General features: G+C 35.6%; 1 protein-coding gene across 4 annotated transcripts in view; it reads right to left on the bottom strand.

The window, feature by feature from the left end:
- SMARCAD1 (SNF2 related chromatin remodeling ATPase with DExD box 1) overlaps positions 1–17,600 on the bottom strand; it is an 80,581-nt gene that overhangs the window by 43,261 nt on the left and 19,720 nt on the right. For 3 of the 4 annotated variants that reach the window (XM_081160296.1, XM_081160295.1, XM_081160298.1), the window contains 3 exons: positions 15,186–15,357; positions 11,980–12,046; positions 4,188–4,291 (listed from right to left, as the gene is read on the bottom strand). In XM_081160296.1, coding sequence (XP_081016422.1) covers positions 4,188–4,291; positions 11,980–12,046; positions 15,186–15,357 — 343 coding nt within the window. The remainder of the gene's footprint in view (positions 1–4,187; positions 4,292–11,979; positions 12,047–15,185; positions 15,358–17,600) is intronic. The other variant, XM_081160297.1, reaches the window with a different exon arrangement.

Here is a 17,600-nt window from a genome sequence, read left to right as displayed (position 1 = left end):
TTCAGTTTACTTCTGTATCACCGTTGGAAAATTACTTTGCAGCCTTCCCATATGCACTCATAGCCTTATGTGACAGCTGATGCTTATGAATTTGTAGCACTGTTTGAAACTACTAAAGCAACCACTACTGACAGTAAAAGGAGCTACTTCAGCAGGATACAGTGATTTCCATTTAAGGTCTTTGTATATAAAGATACATGTGAAAAAGGTCTGTGATTTTTTTCATCTTTGGTCTTTAATCCAAATGCTGAACAAGCTTTCCTTTTTTTCTTTTTAAATTTATATTTAATTTTAATTAGTATATAATCTTATATTGGTTACATTAGTTTCAGGTATACAATGCAGTTTTTTGACATTTTTATACCTTCAACGGGATCACCCCACTAATTCCAGTAATTATCTGTCACTATGCAAACTTATAACAGTATTATTGACTATATTCCCCTTTCACCTATCCTCCCACACAAACCCCTTCCGGTAATCATCCCCTTCTATAAGTGATTTTGTTGTTTTGTTTTTAGATTCCATATATAAGTGGAATCATTTGTCTTTTTCTGCCTGACTTACTTCACTTAGCATAATACCCTCTAGATCATCCATGCTGTCACAAACAGTAGGGTTTCATTCTTTTTTATTGCTGTGTAATATTCCATTATATATATATATATATATATGCCACATCTTTATCCACTCATCCATCAATGGACATCTATGTTGCTTCCATATCTTGGATACTGTAAACAATGCCGCAATAAACATAGGGGTGCATGTATCTTTTCAAATTAGTGTTTTTGTTTTCTTCAAATACCCAAAAGTGGAACTGCTGGGTCATATGGTATATCCATTTTTAGTTTTTTGAGGAAACTCCATACTATTTTCCATAGGAGCTGCGCTTCTACTTCACAGTATTTGAAGGTAGTCCAGTCACATATTTTATTTTTGTGACAATGTGGATTCCTTTATGCCGACTGTTCAGGATATATCACATGTTCTCACCTCTTTTTAAACATTTGTTTCAAGCTTTTCCTCAATACTTAAAACTTCCCTTTTGTATGCACTGCATGGTATTTTTGAACCAGAATTGCTTAGATATGTTTGGGATGTTGAGTGACTGCTTTTGTCAAATAGTGAAGTTCACAAATGTGAAACAATAGTAAAACACAACCTTGAGGGATAACAAACACAGTGAAATAAAGCAGCCAGTAGATGTTTTGAGGTGAGTGTGTTTTATGTATTCCTATGTGGTCCAGTTGGGTTGGGTGTAGTTTTCTGCATTTGCCTAGTGTTTATCATGAACAAAACTGCACACTGACATTGCAAAATTCAGGTAATGCTTAAACTGTTCTCTTGACATGTTTACTGTATTGGAACAATTCACATTTTTAAAACAGAATGGATTGATCTCTCTGTGACACTGTTGGCTTCATAGGGGATAATGAAAGGAGAATGGTTGACCACAGGACATCAACTGACCATAAAACTTGATCTGGTATACGATTTGGGTACCTGACCCACCAAGCTTAACACTAAGCATGAGCAGCAGCAAGTGGAAATGGTATATATAAGACTGGACTTAGGCACAAGTAAGTTGCACCTCAAGGACAAATAATAAGGTACAAATAAGTCTCAGACTCAGCCAGTATGCACAGTACTTTGGGGAATTCTTTTTTTTTTTTCATTGAACTTATTGGGGTGACATTAGTTAATAAAATTATATAGGTTTCAGGTGTATGGGGAATTCTTTATGATCAGATTAAGTGAGGGGAAAATCTTGACCTTGGCTTTCAAAGGGTTTACGTAATTGTTAGAAGAAGCCAAGGTGAAGTGAATAATTATATATGTATAATCCCATTTAAGAGAGAAGCCTGGTCCACAACTTGGGGCAGTACACCTTGTGCATTTTGTATAGAAAGAGATGGCCAGAGGTACAGATCAATAATATATCACGGCCAGTAGCTAAGGAAATGAATAAGAGTGGAAGATCAGTGACCAGAATTCAGGGGAAGAAGTGTTTTGCTAAACTTTTCAGAAGGTTTTCTGAAAACAGAATGCAAAGCTAATAGTGTTCCATGTGTATGCTCAGCAAAGGGCATCTATTGAAGAGGGCACTTTTAATAATCAGGTAGACAAGATGATCCATTCTGTGAAAACTAGTAAGATCATAGCCACTTTGGATGCTTGCTCAATGGCTCTATATAACATGACCATTGCAATAGGGATTACGCTATACATACAGATCAAGAAGACTTTTTTTCTCACATCAATATTTACCTGACTATTGCTACTACTAAGTACTCAACCTGCGAAGAGCAGAGGCCAACAATGAGTTCCCATGATAGCAAATTCCTTGGGAGATTCAGCCACTTGTTGGGTGGGAAGTTAATTACTCTGAACCCCTTTCATCATGGAAGAGACTGTAATAGAAACTTGTGAGTGTGAGTTTACCTTTCCTATCCATCTGCTTCTGGCAACACCAGTTATGGGTTGAACTGTGTCCCTTCAAAATTCATATGCTGAATTTTGTATCTCAGAACCTCAAAATGTGTCTTTATATGAAGATAGGGTGTTTCCTGAGGTAATCAAGTAACACTGAGTCATTAGAGTGAGCCCTAACCTAAGGACTTATAAAAAGGGGAAATTTGGAGAAAAACATGCACACAGGGAGCATGCAATGTGAAGATAGAAGAGATCTACAAGCCAAGAAACACTAAAGTTGCTAGCAAACTACCAGAATCAAAGAGAGAGAGATGGAACAGCCCTCAGAAGGAAATCAACCCTTCCGACACCTTTATCTTGGACTTCTAACCTCCAGAACTGTGAGACAACATTATTTCTGTTGTTTAAGCTATGCAGTTTGTGGTACTTTGTCATGGCAGCCTTAGATAATTAATGCATCTAAGACAGATATATAGAAAGCCTGATTCAGTCATAGTACACTGTGACACAACATTTCTGACTGGGGAGCTAATCTCACTGGAAGAAAAGTGCATTAGTGGATTCATGCTCATGAAGTTCACTGATTTTACCATGTGCCTCAACACCTAGAAGCAGCTGGCTTACAGGCAATACTATTCTTTAGTAAAAGATCAGCATATGAACTTGTAGATAACACCCTGATATGTTATTCAACAGGATGTACAAGCCGGGTAAATGTTTTGAATCAGCAATAAATATGATGCTATTTTTAAATAGTCATTATTCATAGGTCTGTAAACTAAAACATGGGCCTTGTCTCTCACACTATAGCTGTTCCTCATACATAAAAACCCACTCACAGAATTTTTACTTCCCATCAGTATTAGTTCCCAAGGAAAGAATGTTTTTATGTAGGGACATAACAATTATCCCATTAAATTAGGGTAGAGAATGCCACCTAGCTATTTTGGGCTTCTTAAACTACCTAAATCACAGTCAAAGAAAGAGGTTACTGTGTTAGTTGTAGCATTTTATTTTGATTTTGATTACCAAGAAGAAATTGTGTTTTCAGAATGCAGAAATAGGGAAGATTATGCCTGGTTTTACTGGGAGGTCTCTTAGTTCAATTCATAAAGTAAAAGTTAATTTAAAAAAACTAGAGTAGCCCTAGCTAGTGTGGCTCAGTTGGTTGGGGCACTGTCCCATACACCAAAAGGCGGAGTGTTCAATTCCCTGTCAGGGCACATACCCAGGTTGTGGGTTCAATTCCTGGTTGGGGTGCATGCAGGAGGCAAGCAACTGATGTTTTTCTCTCTCTCTCTTCCCCACCATTCCTCTCTCTAAAAATCAATATAAAAAATTAAATAAATAAATAAAACTAGAGTTACCCAATAAAAGCATAACCACTATTACTTTAGATAGCCAGTTAAATATCAAAAGAGTCATCTAGAAGAGTTTTAAGTACTTGCCACTGGGAAGGAGGAAATGGTGCTGGTGGTGGTAGCAGCTGTTTTTCGTGTTATAGTCTATTTATATACCATTAGAATATTTTAAAAAACTAATTTTATAATTCAGAGATGAGCAATTAATACTAGATAAACTAAAAGAAAACAAAATAGTCACAAATGAAACGCAAAAATTGATTTTCTGACTTGGTAGTGAGAGAGAAGAAAGAAGATTCATTTAGGTGGATTTTCAGGTTTGATGTCCATAAACAACATATTCTGTGCTTAAGTAGCTAATTTTGATACTGCAATTCAAATATAACTTACATGATCCAGTCTTTTCTTTTTTATGGATTGATCATCATTAAACTCATCTTCCTCGTATGTATCCGAAGAAGAAGATACTTTTCTCTTCCTGGGGCCACCACCTTCTAAGACAGAGAAGAACACTCAAAATCTGCACAGATAAGAATCATTAACGCAAAACAAAAACAAAAATGTTATTATAATGAATACATTTGTAGATTGTTCTCTTGATATCAGGTCCAATGCTGTTTCTTTGACATAAAATGTATACTTAATAAATATTAACAGAATTGAAGAAAAGTGAATAGAGACTCTTCAGTCTTTCAAAAGTAGAAATCACTATAATTTATTTGTAAACCATCACATTTAATGCTAAAAGTGTACACCACTAAATAGACGAGTAATTCTTCAAAACAATATTGGGAGGAAGGAGTTCTCACCAGTGACTTTAGTGTTCATAGGTAAGAAAAAACTGAGTTCCATCAGCACAGTTTATCTGAATAGCATCACTGACATCAATAATTGTCAACTATGTACCAGGCTTTGCAGAGGGCTTTTATAAACTATTGCTTCATTTGCTTTCCAAAACAAACCCACAAAGTAGGTAATACTCTCATTTAACAAATGAGGAGGAACTGAAATGAAATAGATAGCTCAAGCAATTAACGCTCTTAACCTAAAAATAAGTGTACACAGAGTCTAACAGTAATGAAAATTTGCATATTCTGCCAAGACTAAAAGAAAAACAAATTCACAGTACATGATTTTAAAAAGCTATGTTACTTATTTATGCTATAACAAAATAACTTAATGCTATCAACCTTTCAAAGTATAATAAATAAATGTTAGCATGGATGCTTAACTTTTTTTCCAATTTATTTCATAAAGTAAAGTGTGCGTAATGCATGTGCAAACTAATTTCCAGCATCCACTTTAAGAAAGGGGAAATATAACCACCACCCCATCATCACCCATATATTTGTTGGGGTTAAGTGAACACTATTAGGAATAGTCTTAAGTCTAAAAAAAACTTCAAACTAGATCATTTATGCCATGTCACCTAGACATGCTGCTTTCCTAAAAGAACAAAACTTTGTTTTGTCAATAATGAATTTGTTATCCTTAAATATCCACTTATCATCTTTATTTTTTTAAATTAATACTATAGCACCAAATCTTTACAGTTTTACAAAATGGCTAAAGGCAAAAATGTGCAATTAAAAGTGGGAGAAAATTCAAAACTAAAATTTTTGTATAAAAGTTTACATAACAGCACACAATGCTTAGTTACCTATCTCTAAACCTAGTTATAATTATTAAAGTTTTTCTATATATCTAAAGAAAACAATATGCTACACTACACATCAATTTCAAATTATGTTTCATAAATTCTCATCTTTTACTGGGAGTACCCATCATCAATTTCTAGGGGGGGGAAATTACAGATGTACCTCATACCCCAGATAAAAATCAATTTCATGTAAATTCAATATTTAAAAACAAAAGATTAAAACATAAAATTGATAAAAAATATGGACAAAGAACACAAATAGGCAGCTCAACAACAAAACAAAAAAATGAAGAGAGGCTCAACTTAATTAATAATTAAAGACAGGTAAAATAAAATAATAATTTTTTTTCATCCTAAGATTAAAAACAGTAAGTGAACCCAGGACAAATAGTATGAGTTGACATCTCTGAATTTTAGCTCTGTATACCTTTAATTTTAGCTCTGTATACCTTTTAGTCCAACAATTCCTTTTCCAGGTAGTCATTAGACAAAACTGATAAAAATGTTTGCTCAGTCATATATACAAAAACATTACCAAAATGTCTAAATTCCCAAGATATTAGACAAATTAGGATACACACATAAATGCCACTGTTATAAAAGAGGTAGATGTTTAAAATAACATGGAAAGATGTCTCTAATAAATGAAAATGTTACAAAACAGCAGATATAATAGGATGATACATAAAAATGTTTTGCCTATTCTTATACATATAGGGAAGTGGAAAAAATAGTTAGGGAAACTCCTGACAACATCAATAAATTCAAATGTGCACCTTTTAAAATGAGAGTAAAAATTCTGGATATTATTTTGTAACTTAGTATTCATAAATAAAAACTTTCAGAAAGCAATGTAGAAAATATATCCTTATATTTAATACGCAAGTTGATATTGTCTATAAAAGATAAATTTGTTGTAAAACCCATGTCCAACATCATGGCTTGTGGAACTGTCCAAGACTTCTTACAGGTATTAAAAAATTGTCCAAATATCCCCAAAATAATTTTCCATCTTAATGATTTCATATATTGAAGTTTATCGTATCTTGGTAAGAAAAGCTACCATTCTATATATTGCCTCAAACATGTATAGTACTAAAGATGAAGATGACTGATATGACTGTCCATTCCTTTCCAAGATGAAGTATGGAAGTTTACTTAAAAAATAAGAAAACTCCGATTTCTTTCCTTGTAATTTGACATTTTTTTAAATCTTCACCCAAGGATATGTTGGATGTGTTTTATTGATTTGAGAGAGGAAGGGGGAGGGGGAAGGGGGGGGAAGAGACAGAGACACAAGGAGAGATTGACAGATTGGCAGAGAGAGAGATTGGCAGAGAGAGAGAGAAACATAGATGTTAGAGAGAAACATCAGTTGGTTGCCTCCCATAAGTGCCTTAACCAGGGATCAAATCTGCAACCTAGGTATATGCCCTGACTGGGAATCGAACCTGCAACCTTTCAGTGTACAGGACAATGCTCCAACCAACTGAGGCACCCAGTCAGGGCAACATTTTTGAAAACAGAAATAATATCAAAATATAGTACAGAACAAGAAGGAAAAAACTCAGTTAAAGTTCAAATTTAATGAGCATTGTAAATCCATGAGGGCAGAGGTTTTGCTCATTTTGTTTCCTTATGCATCCTCAGTGCCTAAAATAGCATCTGGCACCTAATGCTAAGTGCACAATAAATATTTGTTAAGATAATGAGTAAGCTGAATAGATATAAATTGCTCAGGGTAAAAAAGATGATACTACTGTGGAATAGTTATTCTACAAATTTTTCAACGGAAAGATTATGGAATATTGAGGTATTATTAGAACCAGAAATAATATGTAAAATTTTCCAAACTACTTTGTAACTCAACAAATGTTTATTAAGACTGCAAATTTTTACAAGCTTTTACAATTAGTGTTGGGGTACGGAAATTAGGAAGACAGTCAACATTCTTCTATTCCATTTTCTACCATCAGATGGCACTTACAAAGAATAGCTGCTAACAATTACTATATACTATGTGCCATAGTAAAAAATTTACATTGACCTTATCCCTTCTTTACGGCAATCTACTTTAGTGCTAAAGAAACAGCGAAACAGATCAGTTAGGCCACACAGCTAGTAAGTGGAAGACATGGGAGGATCTTAACATTCTGTGCAGGCAGCACCCACGCAGCACAACATTGCTCCCTTTTTCAAGTTGGAGAAAATTCAAGATTTTAAATATTTCATATGGATAAAGTATCAAGTTTGGAATTTACTCCAATACAATATACATTGTGGAGGCAAAAAAATGAGGTAGATAATTGTTGAAAAGAGATGACAGGCCCAGGGGAACACATGATATATTTTCTATTTGTGTGTACTTTTCAGTTTCAAAAAAATTTTAAAAGCTAAAAAAAAAACCCCACTTAGGTAAATGGGCATTTATTCACACAGTTAATGAAAAAATAAATTGGCAAAACCTTTTTAAAAAGTAACATGTAAGTGCATATTAAAATTTTAAATGTGCGTATCCTTTGATTCAGCAGTCTAGTTTGAAATTTAGCCTGCAGAAATAATAACATAAACATTTACTTCTGAGGCTATTTACTTTAGTACTATAACGAAATAATGGAAACATAAATGCTAATTAAACCAACTGATGGTGAGTTATCCATGATAAATTATCAAATGATTTTTAAAAATGCAAACTAGAAAATAGTCATGGGGATGTAAAATATAGCATAGAGAATATAGTCAATAACCCTAAAATAACTATGTATGGTGTCAGATGGGTATGAGATTTATTGGGGTGATCACTTTGCAAGTTATATAAATGTCCATATGTTGTACATCTGAAACTAGTATAATACTGTATGTCAACTGTAATTAAAAAATAAAAAAATATTTTAAAAAAATGCAAACCAGGAGTGATGTCAGTATCCTGGCAGAATAAGAAAACCTCTTAGTCTCTCCACTTAAAGTTACAAGTTGGAGAACTATAATTCAACAAAGGATTCCCTACTGAACACACAAACACAGCTGAGAGATATGCACATTGAGACATCTTAAGGTAGGCATATTGGGTTGAGCAGGGGAAGCAGCACCAGCAGAAGGACAGAGATAGGAACCACAGACGCAGTCTGGTGTTCTCTGTGACCAACAGGGAACATGGAAGCAGTGGAGGATGGGGTTGCAAAACCCCACTTGGCAAACTGGAGGCGCAGAGGCAGCATTCTGACCTGCGTGGCTGGGAAACACTGAAGCTGAGCCCAGGGGTAGGGGTGGAGAAGCTGTGCAGAGGGTGCGCAGAGGGTAATGGCTTTTGTCGAACAGCCAGGGGCAAAAAAAAAAAAAATAGACACACAGACCTGTGGGTCGTGCCCCCACCATTTTCCTGTAGCCCACTCAGCTCCAGCAGACATGCAACAGAGGAGGCAGGTCATGAAAGGGCAAAATTAACATTCCAGACAGAGTGGTTAGTACTCATTGTAGCTAAATGAGTGGAAAAAATAAAGCTGCAGAAGTAAGAACCTGCTCCCCCAACCCCCTCTGCCACCCATTGCGGCAGAACCTGGTGGAGGCTGCTAGGACACGGCAGTAAGTAAGGCATGGCTGGCAGCTTCTGGTTACAAAAAAGCAATGCTGAGAACTCAAGGCCCGGAGCCCCATCACCCACCACACAACAGCCCTGAGGCTAGGGGTTGTGCCCTGAGACCCAGGCAACCCAGTCATAGGGGGGACATTCACTACCTTGAGGAATATGAGACATTTTCCACAGGTGAGGGGACACTGCCCCACAGAGACCCTGAAAGTCCCAGTGGTGAAGGTTAAAACAAAAATTTATGCTATAGCACCTTCTACTGTAAAACAAAAGAAAGACCTCTACTTATCAGTGTGCCTTCTACTGTAAAACAAAGGGAGACCTCTACTTATCAATGTGCTGAACAATTAAAAGTAACAAGTACTTAAAAGTGCTTATTCAGATTTCAATCCCTCAAATGCCCAGGCAGAGAAATAATCCATCACGTACCATGAACAACCAAGTAACAAGGTAGTTTACAAAGAAAATGAAAAATCTCCAGAAAATAAACTCAAAGACATGGAAGACTGTGATATAAATGACAGAGAATTGAAGACTACAGTTCTGAAAACACTCAATGAGATACAAGAAAACTCAGAATGACACTTCAATGAGCTCAGGAATAAAATCAAACTGGAACTATAAAAAACAAATAAACAAACAAAACAAATTCTGGAGGGAAAGGACTCAATAAATGAGAATAAGAATGAATTAGGGAGTTTAGGAAATAGAGCAGACCAGATGGGAAAAAAGAATTAGTGATCTTGAAGTTATAAATCTAGAAATGACTCAGGTGAGGAAGAGAGAGAACTGAGAGTTTTAAAAATATGAAAGAATTCTGTAAGAACTATTTGACTCCATTAGAAAGAGTATTATTTAAATAATGGGTATACCTGAAGAAGAGAGGGAGAAAAGAAGAGAGAGCCTATTTAAACAAATAATAAATGAGAACTTCCCAAACCTATGGAAAGAGCTGGACCCTCAAATCCAAGAAGCTAACAGAGCACCTAATTATCTCAATGCAAAAATGACTTATCCAAGGCACATTTTATTTAAGGTGTCAAAAGTTAATGACAAAGAAAGAATTCTCAAGACAGCCAGGAAAGACTATAACCTATAAAATACATAGAAAAAAACCCATAGGTACAGAGGCACTAAACTTACGGACCTTGGTCTCAGAGAGGGTTTTATGAATTTGACCCCAAAGGCAAGGCAAGTAAAAGCAAAAATAAATGAATGTATTCCATCAAACTAAAAAACTGCACAGTAAGAGAAACCATCAACAAAACAAAAAGGCAACCAATGAATGGGAGAAGATATTTGCATATGATACCTTCAATAAGGGGCTAATAAAGAACTGAGGTAACTCGACCAAAAAAACCAAACAATCCAATTAGAAAATGAACAGAGGAGCTGAACAGACACTTTCCCCAGAAGACATACAATGGCAGAAGATATATGTGAAGATGCTCAGATTCACTAGTTATGAGGGAAATGTGAATCAAAAGCACAATGAGCTAAGACCACATACCAGTCAGAACAGCTATTAACAGGAAAAGAATGAGTGCTGGATAGGATGTAATGGAACCTTCACACGTTGTGGGAATGTAAACTGGTAGAGCTACTATGAAAATCATTATGAAAGTTCCTCAAAAAAATTAAAAATAGAGCTACTATATGACCCAGATTTTCCCTCTTCTGGTAATCTACCTGGATAATTTGAAATCATTTATTTGTGAAGACATATATATCTCTATGCTCACTGCAGCATTATTCACAGTGGCCAAAACATGGAAACAACCCAAGTGCCCTTCCACGGATGACTGGATAAAGAAGAGGTGGTGCACACATGCAGTGGAGTACTACCAATCAGTCACGAAAAGGGTGACAGACTGCCGTTTGTGACAACACTAACGGATCCTGAGCGCAGCATGCTAAGTGAAGTAAGTCAAATGGAAAAAGGACATGAGCCAAATGATCTTACTCATATGTGGAATAGAAAATAGAAAGTAACAAATGAACAAACTCATAGACACAGACAATGGTATGGTCGTTACCAATTAAGGGTGTCAAATATACGGTGACCAAGGGAGACTAGACTTTGGTGGTAAGCACACAATGCAGTACACAGAATTGTACACTTGAAACCTATACACTATTATTAACAAATATTCCCAAATAAATTTAATTTTTAAAAATGCAAACCAATATTATAATTACATTCATAGCCTGGTGTGTATGTGTTGTATAATGGTATGCATAAGCAATGAAAAAGTTGAAAAATGATACAAAGCAAATTTAAGAGTGGTTAATGGAGTATAGGTTTGCTTTCTTTCTTTAAATACTTTTTTGGTAGTAAGATTACAAGTTACTTTTACCTGTTTGTTATGTATAAGTTAAAAAAAAACAAGATAGCATTTACTTTAAAAATTGATTTTATATTGGAAGCTCCTTCAAGTGCATTTACTTTGTACCCCAAGCCTGAAACATATCATAAATATTTACTAAATGAAGGAATGCTGATTACCAGCTAGGACTTTCCACAAGACATTATGTTCCTACTGACTCAGATTTGTAGACCTGTAAATAAAACCACAATGCAATTAGAAAGGATACTTGAGAGAAAAAAAAAAGTTCCAAAACTTCACTGTTACGAGATTTGATCTGTAGAAAACAAGCAAAATTACCAATGAAAAGCTGCCCCTCCCTTTTTGGGGGAGGGAGTGGGGAGGGAATCAACCTAGAAAATTGGGTTCCCAAATAGCTGTATGAACTCAGGTAAAGCCACTTAACCTTCTTAAGATTCAGTTTCTTCATCTAAAAATGCTGAAGTTATTACTAATACCTCATAAGTACCCTACAAGAATTCATGCAGGAACTTGGTAAATTATAGAGCAATATTAAAAAAGAAAAGATATGTAATAAATCAATATGGCTTGAAACTAAGTCAGGCATACCTGCATCACCAAACATCAGCAAGGCAGCAGCAATTGCTCCATCCATCGTGCTGGTTGATTCAATCAACTAACAGAATGAGAAATGGTTAGTATTTTAAAAATAGCACTAAGAATTGCTTCATTTATGAAAATATTAAAGAACAAATATATTAAATATATATAAGGTCAGGAAATATGGATGTCATAGTTTTAAATTCATTAAATCCTATGATAAATTTTCAGAAAACATGGTTTATCTAAAAGTCTGAACTTATCTAAGCATATCTTAAAATGTATCAAATTTACTCATCACTACGAAGGAAAAATTAAAACATAGTCAACTACATACAGCGTATTCAAGATTTTTGTTAATTATAAAATTGCACATTGGAGCCTTAAAAACTTTCTATTTATGTTTCCAGGCCCTGAGTGGGGGGTTGGGGGGCAGGCAAGGGTAGGAGAAGGTAAGGAGAGGGTGAGACCGACAGACATATTATTCCTTTTTAACTGACATTCAGCAGTGGATACTAGCATACCATAGCTCTGCAGTCATTTTTTAAAAAATCTAGTATTTCCTAGATGAGTGAGATAAAGAGCTCTTTTAACTTTTATTCTATTTCTGATGTGTTTGAATTTGTTCAAGAACATATTCATCTATTACTTAAATAATTAACATTTTCAATACAGTATTTTTACGCTGTTCTGTAACATTTTGGATCTCAGGAGAAACTAAATATCCCATATTCTTCTCCTGCTAAAGTTTCCTATATTTTCAATGGGTTATTTGTTTTTAAAAGATCTTACTTTTTGTCCTGGCCAGTGTGCCTCTGTGGTTTGAGCATTGGCCAGCACACCGAAGGGTTGCAAGTTCAATCACAGGCGCACTGGGGCAAAGTGCGGGAAGCAACCAACTGATATGACCTCTCACATCGATGTTTCTCTCTCCCATTCCCTCCGTCCCTTCCACTCTCTCTAAAAACTAACAACAAATAAGTAAAATAAATAAAAGATCTTACTTTTGCCCAGCCAGGTGGCTCGATTGGCTGGAGCATCATCTTGTACACCAAAAAGGGTTTGGGTTTGATTACCGGTCAGGGTACATACCTAGGTTGTGGTTCCAACCTTGGTTGGAGTGCATGCAGGAAGCAACCAATCAATGTTTTTTTTTTCTCTCTCTCTCTCTCAAATCAATGAACATATCCTTGGGTGAGGATTAAAAAAAAAATTTACTTTATAAAATAAGATATTTTTCTATTAAATAGGCTCAAATCAAATAAGAATGCTATCTTCTATAATAGTTTTCCTAATCTTGGATCCTTACATATCCTGTAAATCCCTCTTCCTTTTCAAAATATCCAAAGTATATTCTTAATAAGCCTAAGACTAAATTTGTATTTTATAACCTGAATTATTTTATATGGGTCTAAAAACCTTTATAATTTATAAATGTCACTTTTAAATATCTTGAAATGATAAAGATCACTTGAAATCCAGATTACCTCGAGAGAGTACTCTGCTTTGGAGTGAGTGATAAGCTAAATTCCAAAAATTTCTGATTAATGAAACATACAAATAAATTCTGTGTATCAAGCCTATATTCCCATTAAAATTATAAAACTAGAGGTAAATATTTCAACAGGAAAAAAATCCCCTTGAACCACATAAAAATCTGTCAACAAGCTACAAAGTATTTTTATTTATTATTTTTTTTGCTACAAAGTATTTTTAAATTGAGATTTGTTTCTTTGAATATTTTAGAACTCCATGTTTATTCTGTTGGAAGCTCTTTCCAACACTGGAAGTAGCCCCTGTATCTACTAGTGGCTACATTTCTTTTCTTCTTATTCTTGGGGGGAGGGATCATACCAGGAGGCAAATAACACTGTTAACAGGAAAAAAATGTACACCCAACATAACACTAAGTTTCCTGTAGCTAACACTAAGGTATCAAAATGATATGGGGGAAAGGGAGAGAATTCATGTTAAAAATAACAGAGAATAGGAATAACTTAATTTACATTTAAGAGTTCAAACTAGCAGGCCCAGAACACCTTTAGTTCAGACTTGTTTTGTTTGCCCTGAATGGTATTTTGTTTTTCTTTAGTTACCATAAAAAGGAACGAAGTACTGATAAGCATGGATGAACTTCAAAACCTTATGCTAAGTGAAAAGAAGCCAGTCACAAAAGTTCATTATTATACGATCCCATATATGAAATGTCCAGAATAAGCCAATCTATAAATTCAGAGACTAGTGGCTGCCCAGGGCTGGGGGAGAGAAATGTAGAGTGGTTGCTAAGGAGTACAAGATTTCTTTTTGGGATGATTAAAATGCTCTAAAATTAGATTATAGTGATCGTTGTACAACTCTATAAATAGACTAAAAACCACTAAATTATACACTTTAGATAGGCGATCTTTATAACACTGAAGTTATATTTGAATAAAACAATTAAATTGATGATTAATACTAAGTAAAAGTCCATCCTTTGCACTTTATTTGAAAAATCAGAATGTCTAATAAAATTGGGCTATCATTGATTATTGCACGGCCATACCCTGCTGCAACTAAGGAGCTATTCCTCTTAGAAATAGCATGTACTATAGCCCTAGCTGGTGTTGCTCAGTGGTTAGAGTGTGGGCCCTTGCACCAAACGGTTGCAAGTTTCATCCCCTGCACCAGTTGGGGCCAGTTCGGGAAGCAACCAATCAATGTGTCTCTCTCACATTGATGTTTCTCTCTCTCTCTCTCTCCCTTCCTCTCTTCCACTCTCTCTAAAATCAATGGAAAAAATATCCTCGGGTGAGGATTTAAAAAAAAAAGAGCATGTACTATATGGTATGTCGGTGTCCACCATAAATGTCAATAGCAAACCCCTGTCATTATAAAAAAAAAAAAAAAAAAAAGCCTCCTGAGCTTCTTTGGGAGATTTTGGCGGGAGGGTATCCCCATTTTAAAACCATTCAAGCAAAAATTCACAAGCTATATATGAGAGCTACTGAGTAACTAACTCATATTATCACATTACTTATAGGTGAATAACCTCACCTATTAATAACACTTTCAAGTACATCTCTGGCATTTTCCTTAATTATTGTATACAATAAAAGTTAATTATCTTAAAACATAAAGAATCTTTAGAAAAATGACTAAATACAGCACTAGATACAGGAGAGACTTCAATCATCATTACAGCTGCAATAATCAATTACTAAAAAAGATATAACCTTAAGTAAATCATTGTCACTTCTTTGTGGGAACAGTTCCTTCAAGGTCTGAAGTTTAGCATCTTTAAGGTCCTCCAATTCCGAAAGGTCTTCCAATTCTGAAATACCATCATTATTTCTACCTGCCATGGTAGGAAGGCCTTGGGACTCTTCATCTTCAGATGGCTCAGAACTGAAAATATTTTCAGAGGAAAAATTTTAATGTACTGTTAATGTCATTTCATTACAATTGTGTATATACGCGTATATGAAATACAGCATATCTACAGTTGTTTTTAATATTAAATGATATCTATATCTGTCAAAGATTAAAACAACTTTTTTCATTTAAAAATGTTTATGTATATAAATCTACATTTCCAAAGTCTGCATACTCTGAAAATATCTCAAATTATCCATGCTGGGATGAAAAAGAACAAAATACCGGCATTTCCTATTTTTTATTTTTAATCCTTACAGGAGGACATGAGAGAGAGAGAGGGAGAGAGAAAGAGAGAGGGAAAGAGAAAGAGAGAGAGAGAACTGGGGATTGAAACCACAACACAGTTATGTGCCCTGACCTTGAACTGAACCAGCAACCTTTCTGTGCACAGGTCGGCGCTCAACCAACTTAGCTACTCCAGCCAGGCCTGCCTTTAAGACACACACACATGTATTGCATTACCACTTCTCTTCCCTACATTTTTCACCTATGTTCTGCATATCAGATGAGTGTTATCATGTTGCTCCTAAGACATTATGAAGCCTACACAAATACAAAGAAAAAATAATCTTCATGGCCTAGGTGACTAGAATTTAAGTATCAAAATCGGAATGGTGCCTGGCTGGCATGGCTCAGCGGTTGAGCATCGACCTAGGATCCAGGAGATCGCAGTTCAATTCCTGGTCAGGGCACATGCTGGGTTGCAGGTTCGATCCCTAGTGGGGGACGTGCGGGAGGAAGCCAGTCAGTGACTCTCTCATCATTGATGTTTCTCTCTCTCTCTCTCTCCCCCTCTCCCTTCCTCTCTCTGAAATCCATAAAGACATATTTAAAAATAAAAAAATAGCCCGGCTGGGCGTGGTTCAGCGGTTGAGCATCGACCTAGGATCCAGGAGATCGAGGTTTGATTCCCGGTCAGGGCACATGCCCGGGTTGCGGGCTCAATCCCCAATGACTCTCTCATCATTGGTGTTTCTATCTCTCCCTCTGCTGCCCTCTCCCTGAAATCAATAAAGATATATATAAAAATAAATAAATAAATAAAATGAAAATTTAAAAAAATAAAAAAATAAAATTGGAATGATCCCATCAATATCAGAATCTCTGCCAGGAACAAAGTATTTCTTTAGCAGGGAGTAATTTATTCCATATGAGGCGTTATTCTACAACAACTAACTTTAATCATGTTCCAAGTTTATATGTTTAGCCTGTATAAAAGACATTAGTGGCCAAATTTCACTTATCTCCCAAAAAAATCTTGTTTTGAAATTTTGGTTTTCTACCATGGTAGGCATTCTGGAGATCAGAGAGTACAGACTTTGCTATGCAGCTAGTTCTATTTTTTGACAGCTCTTAGACACATACCCAGAATCTGTAGTTTAGTAACTTCTCTATGCCTATTCACGTTAGATCAGTTATATCTATTAGGGCACTGACAGGAACATGTACTTTAAGTTTCTAGGTTGACTTTCTGAACCTTGCTCTGAGAAACTGCTCTAAATTAACAAGGTAAAATCAATCTCTTCCTCTGTCACTATGAAGAGACTGATTTTCAACATTTGAAGACAATTATATGTGTCTCCCTTTCCATTACACCCAGACTTTTCATTCCTGAAGTACTCAACTCTGAATTCTCACTCTGCCTCACTATGTTCATGCTTCCTATCTGATTTGTCTTCTAGTTCATTGAGAAAATAAAAGTATTCAGGTTGAAATCCTTTTACAATTCCTGCTTTGAACCACCCCTTTCAAAGAACCTTACTCTTTTGCATGATAACCTAAAGCTAGTGATCAAGCTTATGACCATTCAGTGGGATAAACTCATGTGTCTTTTTTTTTTTTTTTTTTTTTTTAATATATCTTTATTGATTTCAGAGAGAGGAAAGGAGGAGGGGAGAGAGAGAGAAACATCAATGATGAGAGTCACTGACTGGCCACCTCCTGCACACCCCTGACTGGGGATCAATCCCGCAACCCGGGCATGTGCCCTGATCAGGAATCGAACCCCAATCGCCTGGATCCCAGGTCAATGCTCAACCGCCAAGCCACGCCCAGCCAGGTTCATATGTCTCTTGATGTAGTAAGTATTCAGGTGATGACAAACCTGATCATGCCTTGAATTTAATGTCCAGTTCACAGGAAATACAAGTGATAGAGAAATAAATTCAATACCATCATGAGGAAACAATCAGAAAAATCTACTGTCTCTAAGA

The sequence above is a fragment of the Miniopterus schreibersii genome (assembly GCF_964146895.1).
Source record: "Miniopterus schreibersii genome assembly, chromosome: 1".
Classification (NCBI taxonomy): Eukaryota; Metazoa; Chordata; class Mammalia; order Chiroptera; family Miniopteridae; genus Miniopterus; species Miniopterus schreibersii.
Note: the sequence above shows the minus strand (reverse complement) of the source record. Positions and strands in the feature narration are given on the sequence as shown.